The sequence below is a fragment of the Athene noctua genome, chromosome 4 (assembly GCF_965140245.1).
Source record: "Athene noctua chromosome 4, bAthNoc1.hap1.1, whole genome shotgun sequence".
In the NCBI taxonomy this organism is placed as follows: Eukaryota; Metazoa; Chordata; class Aves; order Strigiformes; family Strigidae; genus Athene; species Athene noctua.
The window spans coordinates 49104065-49129332 of NC_134040.1; the positions used below are offsets into that span (position 1 = coordinate 49104065).

At 44.3% G+C, this 25268-nt stretch overlaps 2 protein-coding genes across 5 annotated transcripts; both read left to right on the forward strand.

Moving 5' to 3' along the window:
• The first annotated feature begins 3640 nt into the window (after nt 1-3640).
• CDKL2 (cyclin dependent kinase like 2) lies at nt 3641-18995 on the forward strand. Of its 3 annotated transcripts, none has more exons than XM_074905244.1 (13): nt 3641-3986; nt 8244-8438; nt 9326-9504; nt 10391-10503; nt 10819-10958; nt 11971-12059; nt 12573-12696; nt 13572-13846; nt 14315-14405; nt 15158-15269; nt 15386-15511; nt 16197-16289; nt 17953-18995. In XM_074905244.1, the coding sequence occupies exons 1-12, from the start codon at nt 3819-3821 to the stop codon at nt 16241-16243; spliced, it is 1659 nt and encodes a 552-aa protein (XP_074761345.1). In that variant the 5' UTR covers nt 3641-3818; the 3' UTR covers nt 16244-16289; nt 17953-18995. The 3 variants fall into 3 exon arrangements, 2 of the variants coding, with proteins under 2 accessions (XP_074761345.1, XP_074761346.1); XM_074905245.1 differs by having other exon boundaries at nt 3644-3986; nt 15386-15492; XR_012633575.1 differs by lacking the exon at nt 17953-18995 and having other exon boundaries at nt 15386-15772.
• Nucleotides 18996-19813: 818 nt separating this feature from the next.
• Nucleotides 19814-25155, forward strand: RCHY1 (ring finger and CHY zinc finger domain containing 1). Of its 2 annotated transcripts, XM_074905246.1 has the most exons (9): nt 19814-19904; nt 19986-20105; nt 20233-20348; nt 20431-20509; nt 21036-21080; nt 21179-21237; nt 22182-22208; nt 22478-22598; nt 23608-25155. In XM_074905246.1, the coding sequence occupies exons 1-9, from the start codon at nt 19848-19850 to the stop codon at nt 23734-23736; spliced, it is 753 nt and encodes a 250-aa protein (XP_074761347.1). In that variant the 5' UTR covers nt 19814-19847; the 3' UTR covers nt 23737-25155. The 2 variants fall into 2 exon arrangements, with proteins under 2 accessions (XP_074761347.1, XP_074761348.1); XM_074905247.1 differs by lacking the exon at nt 22182-22208.
• Nucleotides 25156-25268: the final 113 nt, after the last annotated feature.

The window sequence follows — 25268 nt, forward strand, 5'->3', positions numbered from 1 at the left end:
AGCTCTAAAAGTTCATTCAGAGCATCAGACTACTTCACCCCTAACTTCTCTAAGTCATTGGATACTTCATTATAAAAAATAGTAAGTAACTAATTGTGTGATTCATCTAAAACCCAGTATCGAAACAACAGGGGCTATCGTTATTTGTCTTCCTGAGGTTTAACTACAAGAACTACGGTGGATCATTCTGGCAGATACCACGATGTCTGAAAATTTCTGGCAAACAAAATAGAAAAACTAAATTGGAACTGACACTGTGTTGACATGCTCTAGATTAACATTTCCTAGAGCTACAGCAAGACAAACACGATTTGGAAGGCACACAGCAGAGTCACATGTTATTTGGTATAAAAACCTAAACAATATATTTAAAAAATGCCGTTGCCCCACATTCAAAGGATCCAAAATTCACATTGACAGAAATCATATCAGTTGCACTCAGAACACTGAAAATGTCTAACTTATACTGTAGATATGTAGAATATGAAACTATCCAGTTATTCATTGTTTTAGATACAGGACTGTGTTCACTGTGAGGCTACCATTTTAATTCTTAGAAAAAGAAAGATCTTCTAGCTATTGACTTTAAAACTGCTCAACCCCTTTCTTGTTATCCTGGAAGATATCCATTCCTGTGGTCATCAGAAGAGCTCACAGTAGCCTTCATTTAAGAGAAGAAAAATATTCCAGGGTTCCAAAGACCAATATGAAAAAACATCACCAGTAATTATACTTTTGAGGAGAGGAATCCAGTTCAAGGCCCCTGTTGGCTATCGGCATCAAATTATAAGAAAAAAAAAGGGTTTCTCTCAAATGATCAAGACTTAACTCAGCCAATGCCATTCAGATACCACCAGGCTGTCAACCATATCTGGAGCACAGGTATGGCTTAGCAAGATACCTCACTCGTCCTTCACCACCTTCAATCTCTCTGGCTTTAAATTATAGCACCACACCGACATGCATCATCATAAGTTTGTTAACTTAGGACATTATATATATAAAAATAAAGGTCACTCAAAAAACAAACCCAAAGCAACCCATAGCCAAAAGAAATTGTTGTCATCTTTAAGTTAGTTTCTGATGGTAAAAAGCAGGATTATGCACATGGCAGCGAGGCAGCTAGAATCTCTGGTTAACAGAGAGCCCATTGACACTGGACACTGTCCTTAAACGAGAAAGGCTGGTTCCCCATATTGTTTGCTATGATTAAAATAAAATTGAAGAACCATCTGCACTGACAAAGTGAGCTTTCAAAGTCTGCTATGCATGCGTGGTTGTCGTTTCTGTCTTTCATTTAATGAAGCCAAAAGTGGTGTCTCAGTGGTGGAAGAGTTAATTGGTTGCCAAGTTAGCTATCTGTTAGCCGTGCTGAACAAATGCCAGGACCCAGAGAAAGCACTTGCTACAATAATGATGAACAGTAGAAGGTGGGAGGAATATTATAATTTGATGCCAACTGAGCTCTGATTTTTTTTTCCTGGAAATGTGAGGTCAGCCTTCTTGAAAGGTGCATTACAGTGATTGCATATAGGAAGTGAGAATGAAGATGAAGGAGAAATAAAAACAACCAGAAATTAATTACAGAAGGTGACGCACATCGATTCAAAAGAAATATGATAAAGGTTTCAGAAAGTATTATTGGAATATGCCTCATGATGCTATTTTCCAGGGAACTGGCTTTTTGGCAAGGTATGTACTGCTCCTCTCCCAAAGAGAAATGTTGCAGTAGTCAAGCCTGACAGGTGCTTATAAATTTCTTCAGGGCAATCGGAGACCTTTTCTTCTACAGTACCATAGACTGTGCAATATAGGCTGCCAAACTGAGGAAAGAATGTCTAGGAATTGATTGGTAAAACCATAAAAGGCAAAGGGGCTCAGCCCTTGCACGATGGCTGTGGGGTGTGACATTTTCCTAGCAACCCAACGGGTTAGGGGTTACACAGTTTTGCAACCCTGCAAACAGGCACAGCTGGTCTCTCTTACCCCCCTGTTGCTTTCACCTCTTTTTTTCCACAAAAAACTCTAAAATTGCTTTCTCCTGCGTGCATCTTGCCACACCACTGTCTGGAGCAAGACAAGTCAGTGTGAGCTAAAGACTCACTGTCACGGGTTGCTACATCACTCGCTCTCTCCTTCACTGGTGTGCCATGGAAAGAGTATGTTGGATTAAGTCTCAATGGGTGAACACACACACATGCTTCAACTTTGCTTGAAGGAAACAGCTTACCTTCATACCTGGTGTTAAGTTGCACATAATATGTGCAGGAACGGCCATGTTTTTAGAATAAAATGCACAGCACGGGCACTGATACGTCCCTTTTAAAGCAAATTATTGCACCTTTATCATTGCCAGATTCCTAGCAACACAAGCTGCCTCGCAACAACGCACGGCTGCTCCGGCGTGGAATATTCATTAAATGAATTCATACTGGTTTTTTTATCTTGGCACCCTGCCCACCAAACATTTTCATGCCAAGATAAATTGCTTAGTCATTTGTTCTTTATGTCTCTTAATGGCTTTAAGAAAGAACTTCATATAAGGGCCTTTTTACTTGTTACAGCCATACAGATTTCCAGCATGTCTTGGGCTCTCTTAGGCTAGCATTGTTAGGAAGGAGTCGGGTGTCTCTTGTGCCATCAACTCACAAATTTGTTTCCTGGCTATTCCCAATACTTTGGCCTAACACTGAATAGCAGTCGTAGACTGGGGAGACAGGGATGCAGAAGCAAAAGCAGAGGAGGACATTTTAGGAGCAATGGGCCTCGAGGAAGAGGAGACTGTGGTAATTACTGGGGACAACCAGGTCACTGCAGGAGAGAACACACAGTGCAACTAAAGGGCTTCCCAGCAGGACCGCTCAGCCCTTGGTACAATCCTTCCCTTTTGTGCAGTCACTAACGGATACAAAGTTTTCCCCTTCTTCTAATGATAATCTGGTCTTTAAACCTTTTAATTAACGAACATAATTGCCCCTAATTGATACAGGAGCAGCTTTTTTTTTTTTTTTCTTAATGTAGTGGATTTATTTATCCAGGCTCTCAGTACCTTTTTTTTTCATACTTGGGGAAGATACAGGTAACATAGGCAAGGCCCCCTCAGGGCTACACTGCATCCTCCACTAGTTTTTCCAAAATTTCAGTAAAAAATTAGCAGGATGTCGTGTTTAAAAAAAACGGATCTGTTTTGATAGGCTATGTTGATGATTTATTTATGGCTAAGGAACTGTGTACAGCTGACACCCGTACCTTAGTTAGCTTTCACGTAAATTACCAATTCTTTCTAAGTGTAAAATATCTGGGTTACATTTTCCAGGAAGAGGAGTGGCGTTACTGGGTCAGGTGTGACATCAGTCCCCCTCAGGAGGCTGGCACAGACACACCAGAGGGAGGCCCATGAGCAAATAATAAACGAATAAACCTCGTAGGTGCCGACGGATGACTACCGATAACAAACCGCAGCCCCTCGCTCCCGAGACCCACTCCAAACCTCAGGAGCCTCGCCCCCGGAACCACTCTCCGCCCTGCCTCCCTCACGGCGCCCAGCCCACCCTCCTCCCTTCCTCTGCTGCGGCGGGGCCACCGGCCGCTTCCCGGTACCGCCGGTTGCGGCAGCCCGCGCGCCGCCCGCCTTCCCTTACGGCCGCCGGCCTGGGCGTGCGGTGCGGCTGTTGCGACAGGTGGGGCGCGCACGGCGGCTGCGCTTTACGGCGGGCCGTCACTCTGGTGACGGGGTGGTGGGCCCGGTCCCTTCAGCCCGCCCGGTCCTAGCGGAGCTCCTCTCATCCCCGGCCTCCCGCGGGGGGAAAGCTGCCGCCATGGAGAAGTACCAAGTGCTGGGCCTCGTGGGGGAAGGTAGCTACGGGGTGGTGACCAAGTGCCGAAACAAGGAGAGCGGGCAGATCGTCGCCGTCAAGAAGTTCCTGGAAAGCGAGGACGATGCGGTGGTACGGAAGATCGCCGTGAGGGAAATCAAACTGCTGAAGGTGAGCAAGGGGCTGTGAGGGCAGCGGGCCTGCGTTTTCCGGCAAAGTCAGACCAGATCAATGGCTTTGTGTTTAAATTCGTAGCTCCTCGAAAGTGCAACGTGTGGCGTGAGCCGGTGCACCGAGATGGTTGATGCAGAGCGTGACCTTCTTATTTTGAAGCTCCTGTAGTGACTACTGTAGCAACCTGCCCCGCTGTGAGCAGGGGGGACGATGCAGCTCAGCACGGGTGTTCCCTGGGGAGGGAGAGCAGCTGTGTGCGGGTCCAGCCTCTGCTCTGCTCGAGGTGCCTCTTCACCGCGTATTTTGAATCCGTCAGGCGTTTAAATACCTTCATAAAGGCAAATGTCTCCTTCGAGCAGAGTAGTAATCTTCATAGCTGAGGTTTTCTTGTGGTAAAGGTGTTTACTTGTTTGGATCTGATGGGTGTGGGTGAGATCTACCTGTAGGGAGTTGATGGATTCTTGGGAGGAAACTGCCTCTTGAGAGTCCTTGATAGTCCTTTCAGGAGTGGTGTTTATCCAATGAAGTTATAGGATAGGTGTAAAATTAAGCTGTTGAGCCAGTTTTGAAAGGGAAACACTGTTACTTCTGAACACAATTTACAAAGCATAACTAGCAAAGTCCAAGCCCGAAAAGACTTGATTAGGCCCTGTTTGTATTTTCTTGAGCAACCATCGTGGATTCATTTAGCCTTTGAGTTGTAGCCTTGCAGAGCTGCTTTTCGCTTTGGCTGGGTGCTGGGCTGGATTCGCTTGGCTAAACCTGACTCGATTTAGTATCTCGTGTGTTTATGTGCCCTGTATTCAGCAGGGAAAGGTATGAGGAAGGGAGCCACAGGTTTCCATTACCTCCCGGTGGTAATTGTGTCCCCCTGCATTGTGTACCAGATTTGAGTACCTTGCTGCTGTGAATTTGCTGAAAATGGGAGAAATGCTGAACTTACAAAACCTGCAGGTGAATAGTGACCTGATGTGTGACAGAGTGCCTAACCAGACTGGCTACCGGTATTACCTGATACGGAAGAATGCTTCTAGGGAAGTTTTACTTTATTTTACTTTATTAATGGCAGGCTTATTTATTTAATTTCCTGTCAGGCTTGTACTGCCAGAGAGAGGCTGGAGGAGGACAGGTATCAAATCCCCTGAACCTTACCAATCGATGGCTAGCCCCTAGGCTGAAGCTGGCATAAGGTCCTTTGCTGTTTGAGTGCATGATTTGCCTGGTAATGATTGTGGATGCTTTATGCTCACCTAAATGGCCAGTCGTACTTCAGCCTGCTGGCTTCTTATCGGTGGTGTTACGTGGTGTAGCCTCATTGTGTGGCTTGGTTTGTTAAAGGTACTTCTCTTCATGGGCTGTAGATATTCTATCTGGGAAAATACCCAGGAACTTTAGATAAACAGGGGTTTGTGTGTGTGCTTTTCAGTGTTTTGTCCTACAATTTTTCTGCTTCCTCTCTCTGCTTTGTTCTGCTTATAGAAGCTTTTGCACGTTCCTAAACTGTTTCACTGACAGTTGTTTGTGCTGCGTTCCTTCATGAATAGGATGCCAGCCATTCAGGGTGGCGTGCCAGGACATACATTCCTTGTTCTGCTTGCTCTTTTGACCACCTCCAGTCCCTGTGTTTGTCATCATAACCTCTAACAGTAGTTGCAGCATTTCACTTCTTCCCTTGTCCTTCAGGCGATATGCACAGGGCAGTGCTTGACCCTGTGTGTGGGCACACATGGTAGTTTTAAGAGTTGGGATACCAGTGGTGTGTCTTACGAAGAAATGAAGGAAATTCTTATTGTCGTTGGAGTGCATCTAGGCTTTTCCTCTGATGTGGGGTGTTCTGTGCAAGCCTGCCTCCCTCCTCTTGGCTGCCATGAGTGTCTCTGCAAGTCTGCCAGGCTATAGTCCCTGCGCTGTGAAGGAAAAAAAAAAGTGATCTCTGCCATCATTGTAAGAGCCACAGACCCTTAGAATTAATAGAAATGCATGTGCTGGAGCTTGAGACACATCCAGCAGCTCCAAGCATTGTCCCCTCAAACTCTTTTAAAGCGGATCTGTGTGAGCCTGGATCATACTTGATCTGTTGGCCAGGCTCACTTACTTACTGAGCCAAAGCATGTACCACCTCCCAGGTGCACTGGGAATTAACTTGTTTTTATGAGTAAATGAGAACTTAGCAAGGGGAACATTTCAATAAATGTGGCCTCTCATGGTGAAAATGAATACTTAGAGATTTTGTGGTTTTGTAGTTTCTTCACTTGCATGCTCCCTATGAAACTAGGGTGGTTTTAGGTTTGGTTTGGTTGTGCTTTTTTTTCTTTTCTCCTATTCCAGAGTTTGGGCAGAAATTTCCTCGTGGCTGAAACCAAAAAACCTCTTCAGGTCTCCTGTGCTGGGAAGAAATTATTCTTGAGAAAAGAGCTTTTTTCTAATTGATCATCTTTTTTTAAATCTGCACTTTTCAGACCTTTGAAGAAACCTGGGTCTTTGACAGACCCAGGTGCAGGTTGGCTGCCACTCCCTCTGGACTGGCAGAGCATTTCCCCGACAAGTCCCTGTGCTGTGCAGTCCTTTTGCATCTTCCTTGGTTGCAATCCCTGGGCTATGGTGCTGTCTTCAGGCAGCCTCCAACGATATTTTCCTGCTAGGCTCTGAGCTAATAAGTAACTGCTCATTGTAGCATGGTTTGTTTTGTTAAAGTGGTGTGCAATAAACCAATGTTACAAATGTGTAACGAATTCGTGGTGGATTCTTGACTGGTCAGAATGTGATGATGAAATAACTAGAAAATACAACAGCTTTGTTTTTCTTTTCATTTAAGTTGAGGATTTTTTCATCTAAACTATCTTCAGCTTTCCCTTCTGCATAATATTGGAAAAAAAAAAAAATCTTCAAATCCTTGGCTGGTCAGTTTTCATTCTGAATCCACTAAACACAGTTTAATAGAAGCTGTTTAATTGTTAACACTATTATAGGTAAGAATTATGGACTTTCCTTTTATCCATTCAATATGCTTGTATTTTGGCTCATGTTAGTTATTGTAAGTGGGTATAAGATGGCATTGCCAACAGAAATGCTTTGGGAGGGTTTGGGAGGAGCTTAAATGAAAAGTCTTCTATCGACCTTATGAGAAGAAATTAAGATACACAGAGTAGTTGGTGATGAATTGTCAGCTAGGTAGAACAGAGAGGTGTTGCAGCTGCTTTTGTTCTTCTTTTAAATTGGGATGTAAGAGATTTTTAAAAAGAGAACCTAGAGAAAGGTATGACAGAGAAGAAGAGTAAAACTTGCTGGAAATATGGGAGAAAAGAGATGAATCAGCTTGGGGTTGTTGGGAGAGGCAAAGTTTTCTTAAAATAAAACACTGAGAGCTGTCTTCAGCAATCCTTTGAGTCGTGTCTGGAAGGGGTAGCTAGCATTGCTCCTTGTGCCCTGCCCTGAGGGAGAAGGCGGGGTAGCACAGTGTTACTTGGTCACCTTGATGAGGATTTCTCCTAAAGGAGTTTTGAGTCACAGATACAGCCCAATGTTACACGGGAACAAGCTGTGTTTATTGCTGTTTGTAAGCAGAACCAGGGGACTAGCAAGGAGTCTCTGCAGCTCACCAGTCATGGTTAAATACCCTGTTGTTGTTCTTGTCATGGTCAGAGACATGCTTGGCAATACGCTGAACTTTCCAGTACAAACTGTCCTGCTTTGTCTTTCCTGCTAGCCTGGGGACCTCTGGATTTTCCTTTGCCATGGAAAGTCTTTCTGGGAGATGTTAGGTGCCTGCTGTCTTTCACATGTTAACGTCATGCTCCTCTGGAGTTCTTTTTGACTTCCTTCCGATTTCTTTCATATGGAACGTAAGCTTGCTCTAAAGCTTGTCGAGATCAGGGCATGAGTTAGTGTCACCTCTTATGTGAGGAGAGCACTGTGAGAAGCAGAACACATGAGATTTTTCCAACAACAGAACAGTGTATTTTGAGGATCCTCAAGAAATGTCCTTAGTCAGTGTTTTATTTTTAGGTTATAAAAAGAAGTGTTTCCATATATGAGGTGGTAGAAATCCTCCAGATAATGTTAATAAAATAAAATTGGCAAAATAAAACTTATTCTAAAATGTTAGTGTGCTGATTTTAAGAATAAATGCAAGTAAGTGCTGTGACAAGAAGAGCATTCCAGGGCAGTGCACCAGCTGGGTTGCAGTTAAAAGTATCTGGTCTTAGTTTACCTGTTACATGCTGTCAGACTCTCATATTTCTTGTTTTATAACAGCAACTCAGACATGAGAATCTCGTGAACCTGCTGGAAGTGTGTAAAAAGAAGAAACGGTGGTATCTGGTGTTTGAATTTGTGGATCACACAGTGCTTGATGACCTTGAGGCCTTTCCAAATGGACTAGAGTACAGCAGGGTTCGGAAATACTTATTTCAGATTATGAGAGGAATAGCATTTTGTCACAGTCATAATGTAAGTATGCACAAGAAGTCAGCTCTGCAGTTAACCTTGAATGAATAGATACAGAAGTGTATATTTCTGATATATGTTAAGACAGAGAAATAAAGCTTTGGCTGAAATGGAAGAGGCAGCGCAGAAGGGCCAGACCGAATTTTGTATGAAAAATCAGAACTTGATGTCAGCTAATCCAGTAGTCTGTCTCTGATTGATTGATTTGTGAGAGTGTTTCAAAGGAAGGGACCAAAAGTCCATGGGCATCCAGTACTTCATGGCGCCTTATTACAAGTTGGCTTACCTCGCAGAGGGAGATAGTCTTATTTTCAAAAGTTTAATTGTGATAAGAGTCTGTGTAAACATGCAGGCTTGCTTTTTTCTCTTCAATATTTTTAGGTTTTTGTTCTCAACTGATTTCTAACAGGTTTGCCAATTTAATCCGAGTTGTATAACTATATATATAAACACATGCATTTATTTATTTTTATGTTTGGGGAAATGTGTATCTTATGAATTCCTAAAATACTCTTTACATTTAACTTGTAGGACATGCCCATGGCCCTTGTAATATTTAACAGCTTTTAAACTTGTCGAGGCCACATTCTCAAGCATAATAAATTGTGCCTGTTGAAATACCTATAGTAAATACACCCACAGAACATATGTGGAGAGATACACAAAATAAGCACTTCTGTGTGCAAAAGTGAGGTGTGCACATGGGTCAGCACTTGTTCATTGACTGTGTGCACATAGCTGTCTTTTACAGACTTCTTAGGTTTCCCATGCTTGCAAAAATGTAATTTTCTACCTGGATGTGAGAAAGCTACTATTTCTGGTGAGCCAGTCAATTTACATTGTAGAAACAGGGAATTTTTTTTTGTCTTGACTTGCTTTTCTCTGTGCAGATAATACATCGGGACATTAAGCCAGAGAACATACTAGTTTCCCAGTCGGGAGTTGTAAAACTATGTGACTTTGGATTTGCCCGTACCTTAGCAGCTTCTGGGGAAGCTTACACAGACTATGTGGCAACTCGATGGTACAGAGCTCCGGAGCTGCTGGTGGGAGATAGCAAGTATGGCAAGTAAGACTGGCATGAGAGACTGCAAAAGGGTTGTGGGCTTGTGGGACGTGTGGAGGGGGGTTGCTCTGGTTTTTGGGGAGGCAGGGGACTAGTGCTTGGCAAACACATGAAAGGGATGCTGTTCAGCATTCCCTGGTTATTCACTTGTAAAGGTTTAAGCTTTCCTCTTCTCTGTCCCACTCTGCAGCTAACTACTGCCAGTGCTAGGCTTTCCTGGCTCGAAAGGCAAGGAGAGCCCTCAGCACTCCTGGTCTTTGTCTAGAGGAGCTTTTCAGTTGTCATGCTGGTACTGGGGGAGGCTATAATAGACCTCACTCCTCTGCAGCTGGAGTCATGGAGGGAAGGCAGAAAAGTCCCTCCAAACAATTCTGGACAGACCTTTCAGGAGGGCGGAATGAGATTTTTCTTACTGGGAATCCCCAGTGCCACAAAAGCAAGTCAGAACTTAAACTGTTATTCACAGGTCTTGTTAGTACAATTGTGCAGCTTTATGTATGTCTCTGTATTACTTAATATTCAGTAAATATACCTGAAGAGCAGAGGCTTGCAGAAAGAGTAAGTAGCTGCTTACCTTTGTGCTCTTTAAAGTGCAAGATTCTACTCATGTGCTGGGTTGTATTTAAAGCACTGGGGTTTGGAACCTGATTTTACATCTGTCAGGCTTCTGCTAGCACTTGTCTGCTTCAAGAGCTGAATCTTTGCCATTCATCAGAGCACTTGTAAGCTTGGAAAACAGCTGTTTTGCTGTTTAGGGGGGCAAAGCTGCCCTCAGGCCTTGTAAACTGCTGAAGATACGCTGTGTGTGCTGGCCTGGCTCAGCCTTTAGATCAAAGAGACAAATGAAGCTGTGCTGAGCTGGGGTGTTGTTTGTTGTTTTTTTTTCCAGGGCTGTTGATGTGTGGGCTGTTGGCTCTCTGATAACAGAAATGCTTACAGGAGAGCCCCTCTTCCCTGGAGATTCGGACATTGACCAGCTCTACCATATCACCAAGTGCCTGGGTAAGAACAGCCTGTCAAGCACGTAGTGCCTACTTAAATAATGAAGGGGTCAAGTACATTTTGATGGAGGGAGGAGGGTGTGGTGAGAAGGGCTGTGGTGTGTGCTGTACAATTTCTGAGAGTGTGTACTCTTAGTGCCTTTTACAAAGGGGGAGTTATGAGCTTGTGAGTACAGCACCAATTCACAGTGCATTGGTGGAAAGAGAACAGGCTGGACCGTACCCCTTACAGTAGTGCCGAACCAGTACTTCAGCCTCTCAGATGTTTCACGGGACTGTTCTGTTTCTTCCGTGTGGTTACTTTGCATGATTCTAGGTAATTTAATTCCAAGACACCAAGAGTTATTCTACAAAAATCCCCTCTTTGCTGGTATGAGGTTGCCTGAAGTGAAGGAGGCTGAATCTCTTGACAAACGATATCCCAAGCTCTCTGCTTCGGTGCTAGATTTAGCCAAGGTAATTAACTGATTGTTTACTAATAATGTTTTTCTGTTTACTTGTCCTTCACCTTAGGGAGCTGAATAGAGCCTACAGAGAAGGCTGAGGCTGTTAAACTAGCTTTCTCTCAGTTACCCATGCGATGAGGAACTGCTTGGATTGGTAGCTTAGTGAGGACTGCAGGGATATGACAGCTACTGTCCTTGGTGACAGGGGAGACTAAGCCACTCATCTTCAGAGGAAAATGGTGACTGCATGTCCTCCAGGGAGGATTGGTAGCATATTGTGCCCCACTAATTGTCTTCCAAGCAGATTTGAAAGATGAAGGAGGGCTTGTGTGTTGAAAGCGTCCCCCCATACACCTCACTGCATCCCTTGATCTTTTGAAAGGTCTCCCAACAAGCTTTGCCCCTCGTTTGCTACTTAAGTGGATGCTTTGTAGGTAATAGACAGTCCCCTTACTTCCCTCTCACTAGCAGAGCTGTGTGGGTATAGCGTTTTCTGCCAGCCCTCCCTCTACCTGCTGGTGGAGGCACTGCAAGCAAGTAGGCTTGGGTGGGATGGCATCTAAACGTGTCCTTTGCCCTTGGAGCTGTGTCTGCTGTGTGGGAGTTAGGAAGCCTACAACTTTGAAATAGGTTCTGAAGAATCCTTCCAGGAAGTGTCTTCTGTGCTTTCACACAGTCATCTGGAGCACCGATATGTTGGGTAACTAAAACAACCTTAACAGATTCTAAAGCCTTAGACAAGCAAATGTAACTGAAAACAAGGGAGGTGTACAGAGAGCAGAGTGATCTCTCTGTATGACAGGTATTCCCTATGCAGTGAGTCTTTGTGAGCATTAGTAATTGGAATGGAAACAGCCAGCAAAGATTAAATTTTTCTGGTGGTGTCTCTTGGGCTCGCCACAGTATAGCAGGCCCTAGAAGGGGAAGTTTTGCAGCTTTTTTTCTTGACATCATTCAGAAATGCTGAAGTCTTTTGTCATTTCTAATGTATTTGCATTCTAATGTTTACGCTGATTTGACAGAAGTGTTTGCAGATTGATCCAGACAAAAGACCATCCTGTGCTGAACTCTTGCAGTGCGATTTCTTTAACAAGGATGGATTTGCTGAAAGGTAAACAGTTCACTTCTTGCTCGAAGCAGGCTAATATTAGAAGGAAGTTAAGCAGTTGCACTTGAAGATTGCATGTTGGATTTGCAGAGCTGACAGCTGCTGAATGCCTCGGTTTTGTTTGGTTTCAGTCTTCCTGGAAGTAGGAGAACAGTTGAAAGGGAGCACATTGCAGCAGCATGTTTGTCTCATTACCTTGTCATGACATTAATTCATCAGTGTGGACACCCAGTGTCATGCTGTATTGGGTAGTATAGTCTCACACTACATCTGCACCAGACTGAGATATAAACACCTTTACTGATGTAATGTGAAAAGCATGTGCCTGTAAGATTTTATTTATTTTAATGGATACCTCATATTTGGCTGTCTTCTCGTTAGTTAAAAAGGCATGATGTGTTTGATTACTTAAAAGGCTATAGGAGCCTGGACTGAACATCAATTGATGATGACACTGAGATTAACTGAAGCCTTTTTTTTCTTTTTTTTTTTTTTTCCTCCTTATATGGAATGTAGATTTGCTCAGGAGCTTAAATTAAAGATTCAGAAAGATGCCAGAGACCACCAATTACAAAAAAAATCAAAAATCAGCAAAAGGGACAAAGATATTTTAGAAGAAAGAAAGATGCTTGGTGTCCAGGTTGGTCCAACTTTGTTTTTCAAACCTGTATTTTTTTTTCATGTTTTAAAATCATTATATAAGTATGTGCAGCATTTTAAGTTCATAGAAAAAAATACAAGCCTAGTTGTCTATTTCATTTTTTAAAAAAAGGTTAGGTAAGTGTGATGTGCCAGAGAAGCTCAACTTTGGAGGCCACTGTGAGTCTGAACAGCGCTGAAGACCTTGTTGCCTGGTTCAGGGCAGTATGTTAGGCCTGCGCCCCAACAGCTCTGGCACTTGGTGCAGTACAGCTCACAGGCCATTGTGTAGAAGTTCTGTGCCTTTTCTGGTTCTTCAGCTGCTACAGGGTTGCTCTAGTGCTTGGCTTGGCAGTCTGCAGGTGGTTGTTTGGCCAGTCCCTTGCAGGTAAACTACATTGTGATGCAGTTACTGGCAAATACAGAGCTGAAGGGAGAATTGGTTGGGAAGCATAAGTCATGTTGAATCACAAAAACGTGCTTGTATGCTGCTGTTTAACCTGTGTTAAAGCCCTGTAACCAAAATTACATATTTTGCTTTCAATCAGACACTAAGATGTAAAGGCTTCAGAGTGACTTTGGGGTGACATTGAGCTCAGTTCTTACATCTTTGGAAGTGACACAGGATATGGCTGTTCTTAATCATTTCCAATCCCACTCTAAGGTGACTTATTTACAGAGAGTGTTGGAACCCTGACAAGTCTCTTCCCATTTGATGGAAAACAAGTTTTCTACTAAAACCAATACCACCTCCATCAGATCCTTGCAGAATCATGCAGGTTTAGGCTTCTGATTTCTTTTTCCTGCATGCACTGCTCTAAGCTATTTTTTTAAACATGACTGTAAGAGAAAGATGATTCTTATCTTCCCAAACAGGATCTCAGCATTGACCCAAAGAGCAGAGATGCAAAGCTATTAAAGGCAAAGCGCTCTAAAGCTATTGTGGAGAAAGCAGACCGATCCTCCAACCTGAGCTCCCTCTTCGACAGTGCAATCAACCCATTTAAAATAAGCCCTCAAACGAGTCTAAAAGATTCCAGCAGCAGCTTGGACTATGCCAGGAATGCAGGCATAGTTATCCCGCCCATCAACCAGAACTTTTCTCCCACTATGGTTGGGATGGGTCCTGTTCCTGGGAACCTTAATTACAGGTATGGGAGCAGAGCTAGAAGAGCTTTTATCCATCATCCCTGTTGTCAAGGAACTGTAATGTCCTGAGAGAGAAGGAGGGTGATGATGTGGGAAGGCAGGATATGGGTTTGGGACAGGACAAGGCTAGGAGCAGCTCTTGGGTGGAGGACTGTGTGTGGATCAGAAAAGGCAGCTTCACCTTGAGCAGCTGTGCATGTCCACACAGGCAGAGGGTCCCTGTGTTTCTGCGTGGGGCAAAGCTCTGCTGAACAGCAGCAGTTTGCCAGCTTCTGTGACACTGGCCTTTCTTTGACTTGTGTCTTGTCCTTTGGACCAAGCTTCTCTGTTAACTGAGCTCATGAAGGATATTCTCCCCGAGCCTTCTTTCTAAGCATTTAATGACTGTTTCTGGATGTCTTGCATTTGTTGTTTTTATATTCACCGTGTTACCCCAGTTAATACAAAGTTTGGGGCATTTTTGATTACAGGGTTGATGAAAAGAGTAAAAAATACTTGAACCCATTTCTAAAGCAACGGAAGCATTCTCCAGCAGGCCATTACAGTGTAAGCTTGACATCGGTAAGTCATCTGTCTTTCCCCCTTGGCAAAGCAAAAATAAATTCTGAACTCAAGTATGTGTTTTATTGTCAAGAATCCCATCTGTTGCAGTCTTCACCATAACACCCAACTAGAAATATTATTTTCTTTACCCCTTTTTTCCTACAGGTGTGTGATCTGTCATCTTTTATATGAAACATATTTTGTTTCAGAAGGCAATTTTAAATGAGGGGAGCAGTCCAGCACAGGATGTTTGTGAGACGTGAAATATATCCATGGCCTCCTGCCTAGCCAGGAAAAGTAGACGGTGTGTGCTGTGCTGCTGAAGCAGAATTGAGGATTTGGATTTAACATGGTCAGGGCCTTATTTAGTCCTGTCATAAATGCATTAAAAATTGATAATGAAAACAAGTGAAATGGAAAGCTTTCCACTGCGCCTCACTACCTAGGCAATACTGTTTCCACACCAACAGGAACATTTGCCTTTTTACAGATAGCTAATCCGAGCCATTCTCCAAGGGTTGTATTTGGTCTCTCTGAAAGCAGTCTCACTTAGATGACTGGGGTTTTTTGCTGTGCGTGTTCCATAATTTATACTGTATAAATGACACTTGTGCAGATTGGATTCCTTCACACGCATCAGAGTCTTTTCTTTTACTCTTGTGCAAGTTCCAACTACAGCAGAACATTTCTGTGTTGATTCATTTTTAAGTTGAAAGTAACTTTGTTTTTTCCGTATTTTCCTGAGCTGGTGCTTATGCCCTTGATTACAGGTTACTAATGAAAAAAACATCCTTCACGCAAATAGGAAAAAATGGGAATTCTCCAGAACAGATGTGCGTTTGCCAGAACTAAATCATCTCCCTGAACTGAGAGGAGTGGAAGGTATGAGCTTTGATGTCCTCTAAATAAAACATGGATACTAAATAAGTGGCATGAAGCAGCTTACATTAAAACAATCACCTCTTGCTTCCTTAACATGCATTGGTTGTGTTTTGCAGCGTGGCATCCCCGATTTCTGAGAAAGGAAAATAAAACAGTTTCGGAGTCCCGTGTCCCCTCCCTTGCTGCTATTGACCTCCATAACCCAAGTCTGGCCTCACAGCAGGTAGCAAAGCAATACAATGGTTCGTGCTGCTCTGTATTTGTTTGGTTCAGGACTTTCTAAGCAGCATGACCCACAGATTTCCTGTGTGACTCTTAACAGAAGCAGAACTTGCTTTGGTTTCTTAACTGTCTAAATAAAAGGACCTGAGGCCTTACACTAGGGGAAAAGAGAAGGGTCATGGATGAAACATGGGGCTCTATTTGTCTCTCTGAGGTTAGCTAAATACTAGATTCAGACAACTTGAATTGTTTCTGTTTCAGCTGGCTGGATCAAGGTGGAGGTAAGCTTGATTTACCAGAGTTGAAGAGAGTCCATGAGGGACACATGTTTTGAGGAGAGTTAGTGTTAGCTCACCTGGCCCCTCAACATCTAGGGAGGGAAAAAGCATAGGAGCCAGGCATAGGGAGAGAAGGGGAAAACTTGCAACTCTCTTTAAAGATTAGTTCCTCAGTAATATTGAGGTGTTGTTTGAGAGGTAAGTAATTCCACAGGCAGTCACTTCGGCTACCTTGCTTCCAGATGAGATTTGACAGACTATATGGGGAGAGAAGTATTTTTGAAATCTGATTTGATCAAAAACCAGATTTGTTTTAACTTGCATGTTGGCATTGCATATGTCCCTAGAAGGCAGCTTTTGATTGTTCTATTTATTATACTACACTTGGAAATTGACACTCTCTCTTTTTTTCTTTCCCAATTTACAGTTGTCAGGGACCTTGATTCCCGATGCAACAGAAGCCAGCTTCCCTAGAGTTGAGCACTAGCCTTATGGAGAAGATCACACCTGTCTGTGAAAGGTAAGCTTTAACTTCTGCAGTGTAATCTTACGGTGGCTTTAATTTCTGGTGTCTTTCAAGTGGATAGTTTCATGAACACTTTACCTGGTTAGGAGGTGCAGTGGGAAAATCCTTTTACACTTCACATTCTTGGTTAGGCCACCTAGCTAAGACAGGCTTCTTACTGAGGGCAGCACACAACTCTCTTTACAGATACTGAAGTTTACTGTGGCAGGTGAATTGTTTTCCTGAGCTAATGTGCTGCAAATTAAGAAGCTCATGAAGTTGGGGGTCGAGCAAGCTGATAGAATAACAGAAAGGGGAAACTGGCTGCCTTCACATGGGGAGTTGAAAAAATGGGTTATATGTACAGCACTGTCAAGTGTATCACAGAAAATGGACTTTCTTGCAAGAGGGGAGAAAAGCATTTGTGGGGGCTTGTCAAGCTTAACATCAGGGAAAATTTTTAGTAACTATGTCATTCAATCTGAATTTACTTAATGGAGCTGTTGATACCTCAGTGCTCTCCAAGCACAAGAGAGGAGTGGGAGAGGAGGTTTAGCAAAAGTCCTGGCTTTGTGGTTGACTTGTAGTCTTAAGATTGAAGTGCTGAGTTTCAACTCCACCATTCTATTTGCACCTTCACTTAGCCTTGCATCTTGGCATTCCATATTGTTTAAAGCTGAGGCTTTTAAATGTGGTTTTAATAGTTTCTTGTCCATTGAAAGACAGGTGGTTCTCTAAGCAATATTGTCTGAAAGAAAACTCATATAAAAAAATTCGTGGTTTTGTTTGTGGTTTTTCTATTGGGATATTGTTATCTGTTGTTGCTCAGCATCTTCCAGGGAGTTTGCTGTGTGTCTTGGAGTTTGTCTCATCCTCTTGAAACCAAGAACTGCAGTGTTTAGCTGAGGGTTTTTACTGTCACAATCTCCCCTCTTCCCTCCGTGAGGCTGGGCAAAAGGGCTGCACCTTCCAGAGGGAGCAGAAGTTGAGGACAATAAAGGAAGGAGACAAGGTGCTCTGGAAGGGTCTTCAGAGGCTGTGCTTCAAAATGTTAATCGGCTCTATTGGAACCTTGTGTCCTGCATAGATGGGCTTTATGCAATATCCTGGGTACACTGGTGCTGCCAGCCTGGATGTGATCACATACCCCCCCTCCAGGGATTATCCCTGTGGCCGCAGGGACCACCAGGCACTGCAGCCTCCCTCCTCTCTTACTCGGTGTTAGTTACAGATAGCCATGAGCAGGTCATGGCAGTACTGTTAACATGCAGGTGCAGACTGTGCATCTTCATTTCTTCTTTTGGGCTCTGGTGTTTCCTTTTTGAGGAGAGAGAGCAACTGCTGACTCTGAAATCTCTTCACCAATGCTGCACATGCTCTTAATCTATATGAGTGGATTTGTCACTGACTTATATTCATGTGATGTGATGGCTTAATGCTGCTAGGGAGAAAGAAGAAAAACCATTGAGATGGGAAGCAATCCTGATAATAGAAGTGGGGGAAAAATAAACCTTACTAAAGATGTCTCATCTGTGAAACACAGAGGTGTAAGTGCACAGCTTTAGCAGCATAAGGTCATATAATGAATCACAATAAAGGAAGCATATGATCAGTGACTACCTCTGTGGTTTTGTTAGCATGTCCATAACATAGTTCTGCTTTTCTCCTCTTCATGCAGGTGGCTGAAACAGTGGGAAGAATCTGCCTGAGTTTCCAGGTGCTAAAGCTGCAAAGTCCCTGCAGGAGGGAGGAGGATCCCTTACTCTCTTGTTAGCGCAGCAGACTTGTCATGGGAGGTGGCTCAGGTCCAGCCCAAGGACAAGCTCGTACTACCCTTGCTGCTGGATTTCTTGCATCCAAACCAGCTCCTGAAATGTTGACTTTCTGGCCTAGGGCCAGGTCTTGTCTGAGGTCGCTCAGGGATAAATAGTGATTATGGGTGTGTGACAAGGGCAGAAGGTGGTTTGGAGGGTTTTGAAGGAAGTTGGGCCTTCTTTTATTTAACTGCTGCCCTCTTGAGGGTTTTCTTTCTAAAGGAATGGTGAAGAGATTAGATAGCTGCCAAATTTGCCATGTTTTTGTGGGCTACCTAATCTGTATTGGAAAGCACCTTTGCCTTGACAAAAATGTCAGTGAAGAAAATCTGCAAGAAACACGTTTAAATGTGTCAATGTTTCCAACTGTTTCTCTGAAACCCTTGCTAACGCTCAGCAGCACGTGTGACCTTGTGTTAAGTTCCTTCCGTGCTTTTGTCCCCCAGTCTTTGGGTGGTTGTCTTTTGGGTGTTTCACTGGGCCTGTTGTCTGGCTGTGCTGGGTGAATCTCTGGCTGCTATTAATGGTGAAGGACGATTATCGGTTTAAAATCCTGAGCCGTGTAGCAAGTGGCATGTGAAATGGCTTCTGTGAGCTCTCAGTAACTCACTTAAGTCATCAGTCCCTCAGTTTCCTGGGGGAATGGGACATATAAGTGTAAAACTTGACAGTGGCTTGTTGGGAAAGACGGCATTGCTTGGGACTGTTCCGAGACCGTTTTGACTTAGCTGCTGTCAGCTCACACCCCTGTACAGTGGAATTAATTTTGGAACTTGTCTTTGCACAAAGTACGCCCTTTCCCATCTATGTGTCATGGCAGAATACAGTATGAATGTCATCGTATTTTAGAGCTTTGTGGCTATGCTGTGTTTTGACATGTATCTTAAAATTTGTAAATAAAAGGGTATTCAGATTCCAAATTTCTTGGTACTAGTGTGTGCTTACAAATTAAGATATAGGCACTTAGTCTCCCCTGGACTTGGTGTTACATCTGCTCACTCACATTGGTGGCATTACCTGCATTGAAAAAATAGGACTTTTGAATGTTTTTATTTAACATTGACACGTTTCTAGCAACCATTTACAAGCACAGGTTCCTAATGTCCCTCTCAGCATCATCCAGACAGCACGTAGCCAACCATGCTCACCCAGTGTGCCCTTTACCTTCCCAGCCCGGCTGGCCTACAGGCAATAGCACTGTTACATTCCCAGTGCCCTGCTTTTCCATCACCACCAACCATGAACCGCTCCAGGGTACCTACCCGTTGTACCCATAGCAAATGCCCCCAGCTGGCCACAGCAGTCACTTAGTTAGCCATGGGCAGATGAAGCAAGCTACTTGCCTAAAACCGACTGGGAAATCACCACGGCTTCAGTGGATGGAGCAGCGCCCCAGCTGGGACCAGGTCGCTCTCCCAGCACCAGCTCCGAGATGCTCAGCCGCAGCACCTGTGGGTCTCGGAAACGGCAAACGTCTCCTCCTGGAAAACCTCCCGTGCTGCGTCAGGCAGCCGTGATTTTGGGTTTTGTTATTTGGGGAGGGAAAAGTTTTAGGGAAGGGGGGGGGAAGAAAGGTTTTTTTTTGGGGGGTGGGGTAAGAAATGTGGGGCGGTGAGGCAATTCGAAAGCGCGCAGCGGCACCATTACCCGCTGCCGCCGCTGCGGCCGGCAGCCCCCCGGCGCGGCCGGGCAGGCGGCGACGCGGCGGAAGCGGAAGCGGCGGGGCCAGCGAGCCGGGCCGGGCGAGGCGGGCGCGGCCATGGCGGCGGGCGGGGAGGAGGGCTGCGAGCACTACCGGCGAGGCTGCCTGCTGCGGGTGAGACGGTGGCGGGGAGGGGGGTGCAGGCGGCGGGGGTTGCCGGCTGCGGGCGCTGAGCGTGTGCCGTGCCCTTCGCAGGCGCCGTGCTGCGGGAAGCTGTACGCCTGCCGGCTGTGCCACGATGGCGCCGAGGGGCACCGGCTGGACCGTTTCCGCGTTGCCGAGGTGCAGTGCACCCGCTGCCGCCTCCTGCAGAAGGTGGGTCCGGTAGGGTGGCCGGAGGGCGCCGCCATTTTGGGGGGGGCGCGCCGCCATGTTGCGTGGGGGGCCGGCCGCGCACTGAACGGCCGTTTCCCCGCTTCTCTTCTCCGCGCTGCGGCGGCAGGCCCAGCAGCGCTGCGAGGGCTGCCACAGCCTCTTCGGCGAGTATTACTGCGGTATCTGCCACCTCTTCGACCGCGACAAGAAGCAGTACCACTGCGCCGAGTGTGGCATTTGCAGGTGCGTGAGGGGCGCTCGGGCCCCGCGGCGGGGCGGTACCGAAACGGGGGGAACTGGCCTTGACTGACGCATTTCTCTTCAGGATTGGTCCAAAGGAAGACTTTTTCCACTGTTCAAAATGCAATTTATGCCTAAGCTTGAGTCTTCGAGGAAAGCACAAGGTGAGAATACACCGCTGAACTCCGTGTCTTAAAAAAACAACCAACCAAACCATCATTGAAAGTGAAAGCTGATGGTGCCTTATCTCCACCCAAGGCCGTACGGACAGGCGGAGCGGCAGGCTCTCTTAAGTGCACCTAATCGCGACACAGAGTGCTTCTGGGCTGGTGTTACTCGCAGTTAAAGCTATAGGAAATAAACATCTTGGTCTCCTTCTCTCGTTTCAGAGGGGCTATTGATTGCAGATCTAACAGTAGTGTCAGTTAGAGCTCCCGTTCCTGCTGCAGTATAGGAAAAGCTAGACTGCATCTTGGTGCGGGAGTTCTGGGAGTTTCTTATGTATGTTTTGAAACTGTTCGATTTTTAATATGCTAAGCCATCAGTTAATTCTCAGAACTTCAAATCTAAATGCAAGCAGTAATGTTTCATCTTACCATTCTAAAGGAATTTGAGAATTTAGAAAAATACAAGTATCCAGACAGTTGAACAACCTTTTTTTTTTTCTTTTTTTCCTCTGTCTTTGAGAAGTGTATTGAAAATGTCTCCAGGCAGGACTGTCCAATATGTTTGGAGGTGAGCTGCTTTTCATTTCTTGGACTTATGTGTGGCTGTGGTTTTTATTGTGTTTGATTTAATTTTCTTGCCTTTGTCCGCTACTTGCCTTGAAACAGGATATTCACACATCTCGTGTTGGAGCTCATGTTCTTCCATGTGGTCACCTTCTTCACAGGTAAAGCATTGCAGATACTTGGGAATAGCTGTTGCCTTGTGTATGGTGTTTATTCAGTGGCACTACAAGCCTGGTTAGTCTGTAACAGCTTTTTACAGCTGTTTTTTAAGACACTTGCACTGTAGGGGATAGTCTCAGTTTCATCAGGAAATACTTTTTTTAGAAAGGTTGCCTTCCTTCCACAGTGAATTTTGGCAGTGGGGGAGGGACCCAGATATTGTTCATTCTAAATTTTCTCATGCTGAATTTCCTTCTGTTGCTACTTTAAATTTCAAGAATCCCTACATAAATTTCAAGTGGAGAAGTCTCCCCTTGGTGCAGAAAACAGTTGCGCAATGGTATTAAGGGGTTGATGGCAGCTCATCAGTTAAGTTTTATTCAGCCCCCCCCCCCCCCCCAAGACAATGGACTGCTCTGTTGCACTGAAAAACCTGCCATCTTTATTGGGATTTTCAGGTGATGTGATATATAGCACTGGGTGCCACATTTCCTTTCCATTTTCCCTTTCTGCTTCTGTTTTGTATTACAGATGCAGGTTTTTGTTACTCCATTGACTCCTGGTTTTACCCCCATTGTCTCTGTGTTTGATATAGATCTCCACAGATGGAATCTTCCTTCAACTTTTTTCCCATCTTAAACTTACCTCGTGATGTATCACACTATTTTTTAAGCAAACTTGAACCACACAATCCTTGTCATAGTGTTGAGACTGCTCCCTTGTGTTAAGTTGGAAGACCTTAAAATGGAATCAGATGTGCTTCATCTCTGGATTTTTGCCTCAATACCCAGTGATTTTGCTAGGAAGCTTTCTTCTTGCTTGGACTCAGGATATTTTTTAACTTTTGGTTTGGGGATAGCTCTGCACCTTTTCCCGTTGTTCAGTTCAAGTGTGTTACCGGTCAGTAATTGCATTCTTCTTACTGAACTTCTCATTGTGTTTTCAGAACATGTTACGAGGACATGCTAAAGGAGTAAGTATTTCTAAGCATCTCTTCTCTTAATACTGTTGTAGTCCAGATTATTTTGAGAGGTGAAGATAATGATGCCAATCCTGTAACCAGTAATTTTAAACCAACTCCTAAAGGGAAAGGGGTCTCTTAATTTCCAGTTCTGTGCAAGAACTTTTTGATTCGTGGTGTTTCTCTTTGACTGACATGATAAGAAACTTGTCCTTTTGAGTAGACTTGTTTCACGGCCCTACTCCATCTTCTGATTGAGACTTTTTTTTCCTTTGTGCCAGAGGTTACAGGTGTCCTTTGTGTATGCACTCAGCTTTAGATATGACAAGGTACTGGCGTCAGCTGGATGATGAGGTAGCGCAGACTCCTATGCCCACAGAGTATCAGAACATGATGGTGGAGGTAAGAGATGAGATGCCAATGTCTTTTTTTCTTGGCAGATCTGTGCCTTTGCATTACTGGCAGTAGAGGGCACTAGGAACTTGTCCTGGATCAGAAGTCAACCTAATGGTTAGGGAGTGATGAAGAAATGTTTTGTATTGGCTTACAGTATTCACCAACTGGGTTTATAAACACACTAAAAAACCCTATGCCCCACCTGCACTACAAACAGAAACCAACCCCAAAACCACAACCTCTTAGTGATAGTAGTATCACAGAGCACAGGAATGGCTTGGTCTTTGGAAGTATCTCACTTTCTCCAGTAGCATTAGGTGCTGTCATAGCAAAAAGCAGGAACATTTGTTTTTTAACAGCTTGGAGCTTCATGTTCCAGACTACACATGATGGGTTTTCTGCAAAATATTCAGTTACTGATCTGTGCAGGCTAGCATGTAGAGACTTCTTCTGTTTTCTTTCTGTTTCTTTGTGTTAACACAGAACTGTGAAACTGGTTGCTGTTTGCAGGTAACACTCTATTAAACAGTGCTGGTCATTAATGTTCTAGCTGCATCTCTTAAGGTTTAGACAACCCATCTTAACCAACTCCTGGAGTCGGGATATTGAAAAAAATCTCTTTATTGCCTGTTTTGAGAAGAAGGCTCACTTGCCTGTCTTGCACAGCAGACTAGTTAATGTTGCTAGCTGCTGTCAATCTGCTGTCATTTTCACTTGAGGCTTTCTCTGGTGGTTTCCTCCTACACCAAGAGAAGAAGCCAGAGTGTGTCTGTTCCTGACTTTGCAAGGAGTCACCTTGTCATACTAGAAGTAAATTCTCTGTGATTATACAGTGCAATCTGAGTAGTTACAAATGGAAGAGTTAAATCAGCCCTGCTGCCTTCAAAAGGAAGATATTTTCTGCTTTGTCCCCTGATGGCAAACCAGTCCTGTGGTTGCTAGAGGCATGGTTGTAGTATATTGTTGGGTGTCCTGCTGATGCTAAAGCCCTTTTCTCTCTTTTCTGTGAGTGTAGATCCTCTGCAATGACTGCAATGCCCGGTCTACAGTGCAGTTCCATCTCCTAGGCATGAAGTGCAAAAACTGTGAATCGTACAATACCGCCCAAGATGGAAGATGCCGGCTGACTTTGGAGGAGCAGTGACCAAGATACCTGCTGCATTCAGCTGGGCAAGAAAAACTGTCATGGAAGAGACTATCTATTTAAAAAGAACCCTCACTTGTCAGTAAAATCTTTTTTCTGAAGTTATTGTGGCACCAATGAAATGGTTAGGTGCAAAGGAGTTTTGCTAATTGTGCCCCCCTCCCTGGTAGCTGGGGCACAGCACAGTCAGGCCCTTCAGGAAATTCCTCATCGAGAAGTGTGATGCCCATCAAAGGTTAGTTTCTGGAGAGAACTGTACCCTTTAGAAGAGTAATTTACTCTGAGAAGAGACAGCCTAGAAGAATAACTAATGAGATGCAAAATGAGAAATGCTCAGCAGCTGACACAGCAGAAGATGTTTTGGGGCAGCTGAAGGTTGTGAGCATAGCAGGAGGTTGGAGGTACAGCTATGCTGGTTGCAGCTGTTGGGGAAAATTGGTAGCTTTGAGAGCAGCCTTTTTACATAAAGCTGACATCTGCAAAGTTTCAGTGTTAGTATGTTTTGTTCCTTTTAAATGACGTGTTTGTTCTAGGGCCTCAGAGCCATCAGCGCAAGTGGCTGGAGAAGGGTGAGCTTGCAGAAATTGCATCCTTTGGTTTGATCTGTTGACGTGTGTGCACACCGAATCCATTTTGAAACTAGGCTGGCCGGCCTGCCTGCCTGTGCACGGTGAACGGCCTAAAAATCAAGCGGCAAGGCCGCCCTTCTCCCCCAGGCACCCTTCTGCCCTGCTGTCTTCACTCCGATTCCTTTGCCAGCTGCAGTCGCATTTACACCCGTTTCTTCCTCCTTTTGCATTATTCAGTTACAAAGGCCGAGGTGTCCTAGGGTTTTAGCTGTGTATGTAGCTTGATGTTTTGATGGTTAAGTACACAAAGTGAAGCACATACTTGTCTTGTCATGATTGACATTGGGCCAAATAGTTCAGGCTGGGCCTGAGATGTTTGCTGAAGTAACAGCAGCTCATAGAGGCACTCGCGTAGTGCAGGGACCAATTTTCTGTGGTTTGGGGGGTTTTTAATAGTGTCTGATTCCATTGGAGGGAGAGAACAGAGGATGGAGGAGTATTTTTAAAAACAACAGACCTTCACACCCTTCTTCATGTGATATTGTGCCCAGTGTTTTGCAGTCTAAATATTAAAGTTCTTAGTTCCTGAGAATTTGAGAACATGCCAATAGTTTCTAATAATGAAATGAAAAGGCCAGTTACTCTTCACCATACAACTACTTGGTTTTAACTTGTTCTATTGTAAAACAACAGCTTTTCTTAATCTGACAATGTCCCTTTATGAATATTAGGACTCCGATGATAGCGTTACTGTAGCTTGCCTTTACTGGAGTATCTTTTTCTGAAGCACTTTTCTCACTGCTATAAATAAATGTAAAATAACTTCTTTATTAAAACAAATTATGCTATGTGTGACGTGTTCTCCTTTTACGCATGTACTCTGGAAATTCTTGGCTGAGTTTAAGCTATGATTCAGTGCTGAAAAACGAGGGTTAGATGTCTGGATGTGTGACCCCTGGGTCT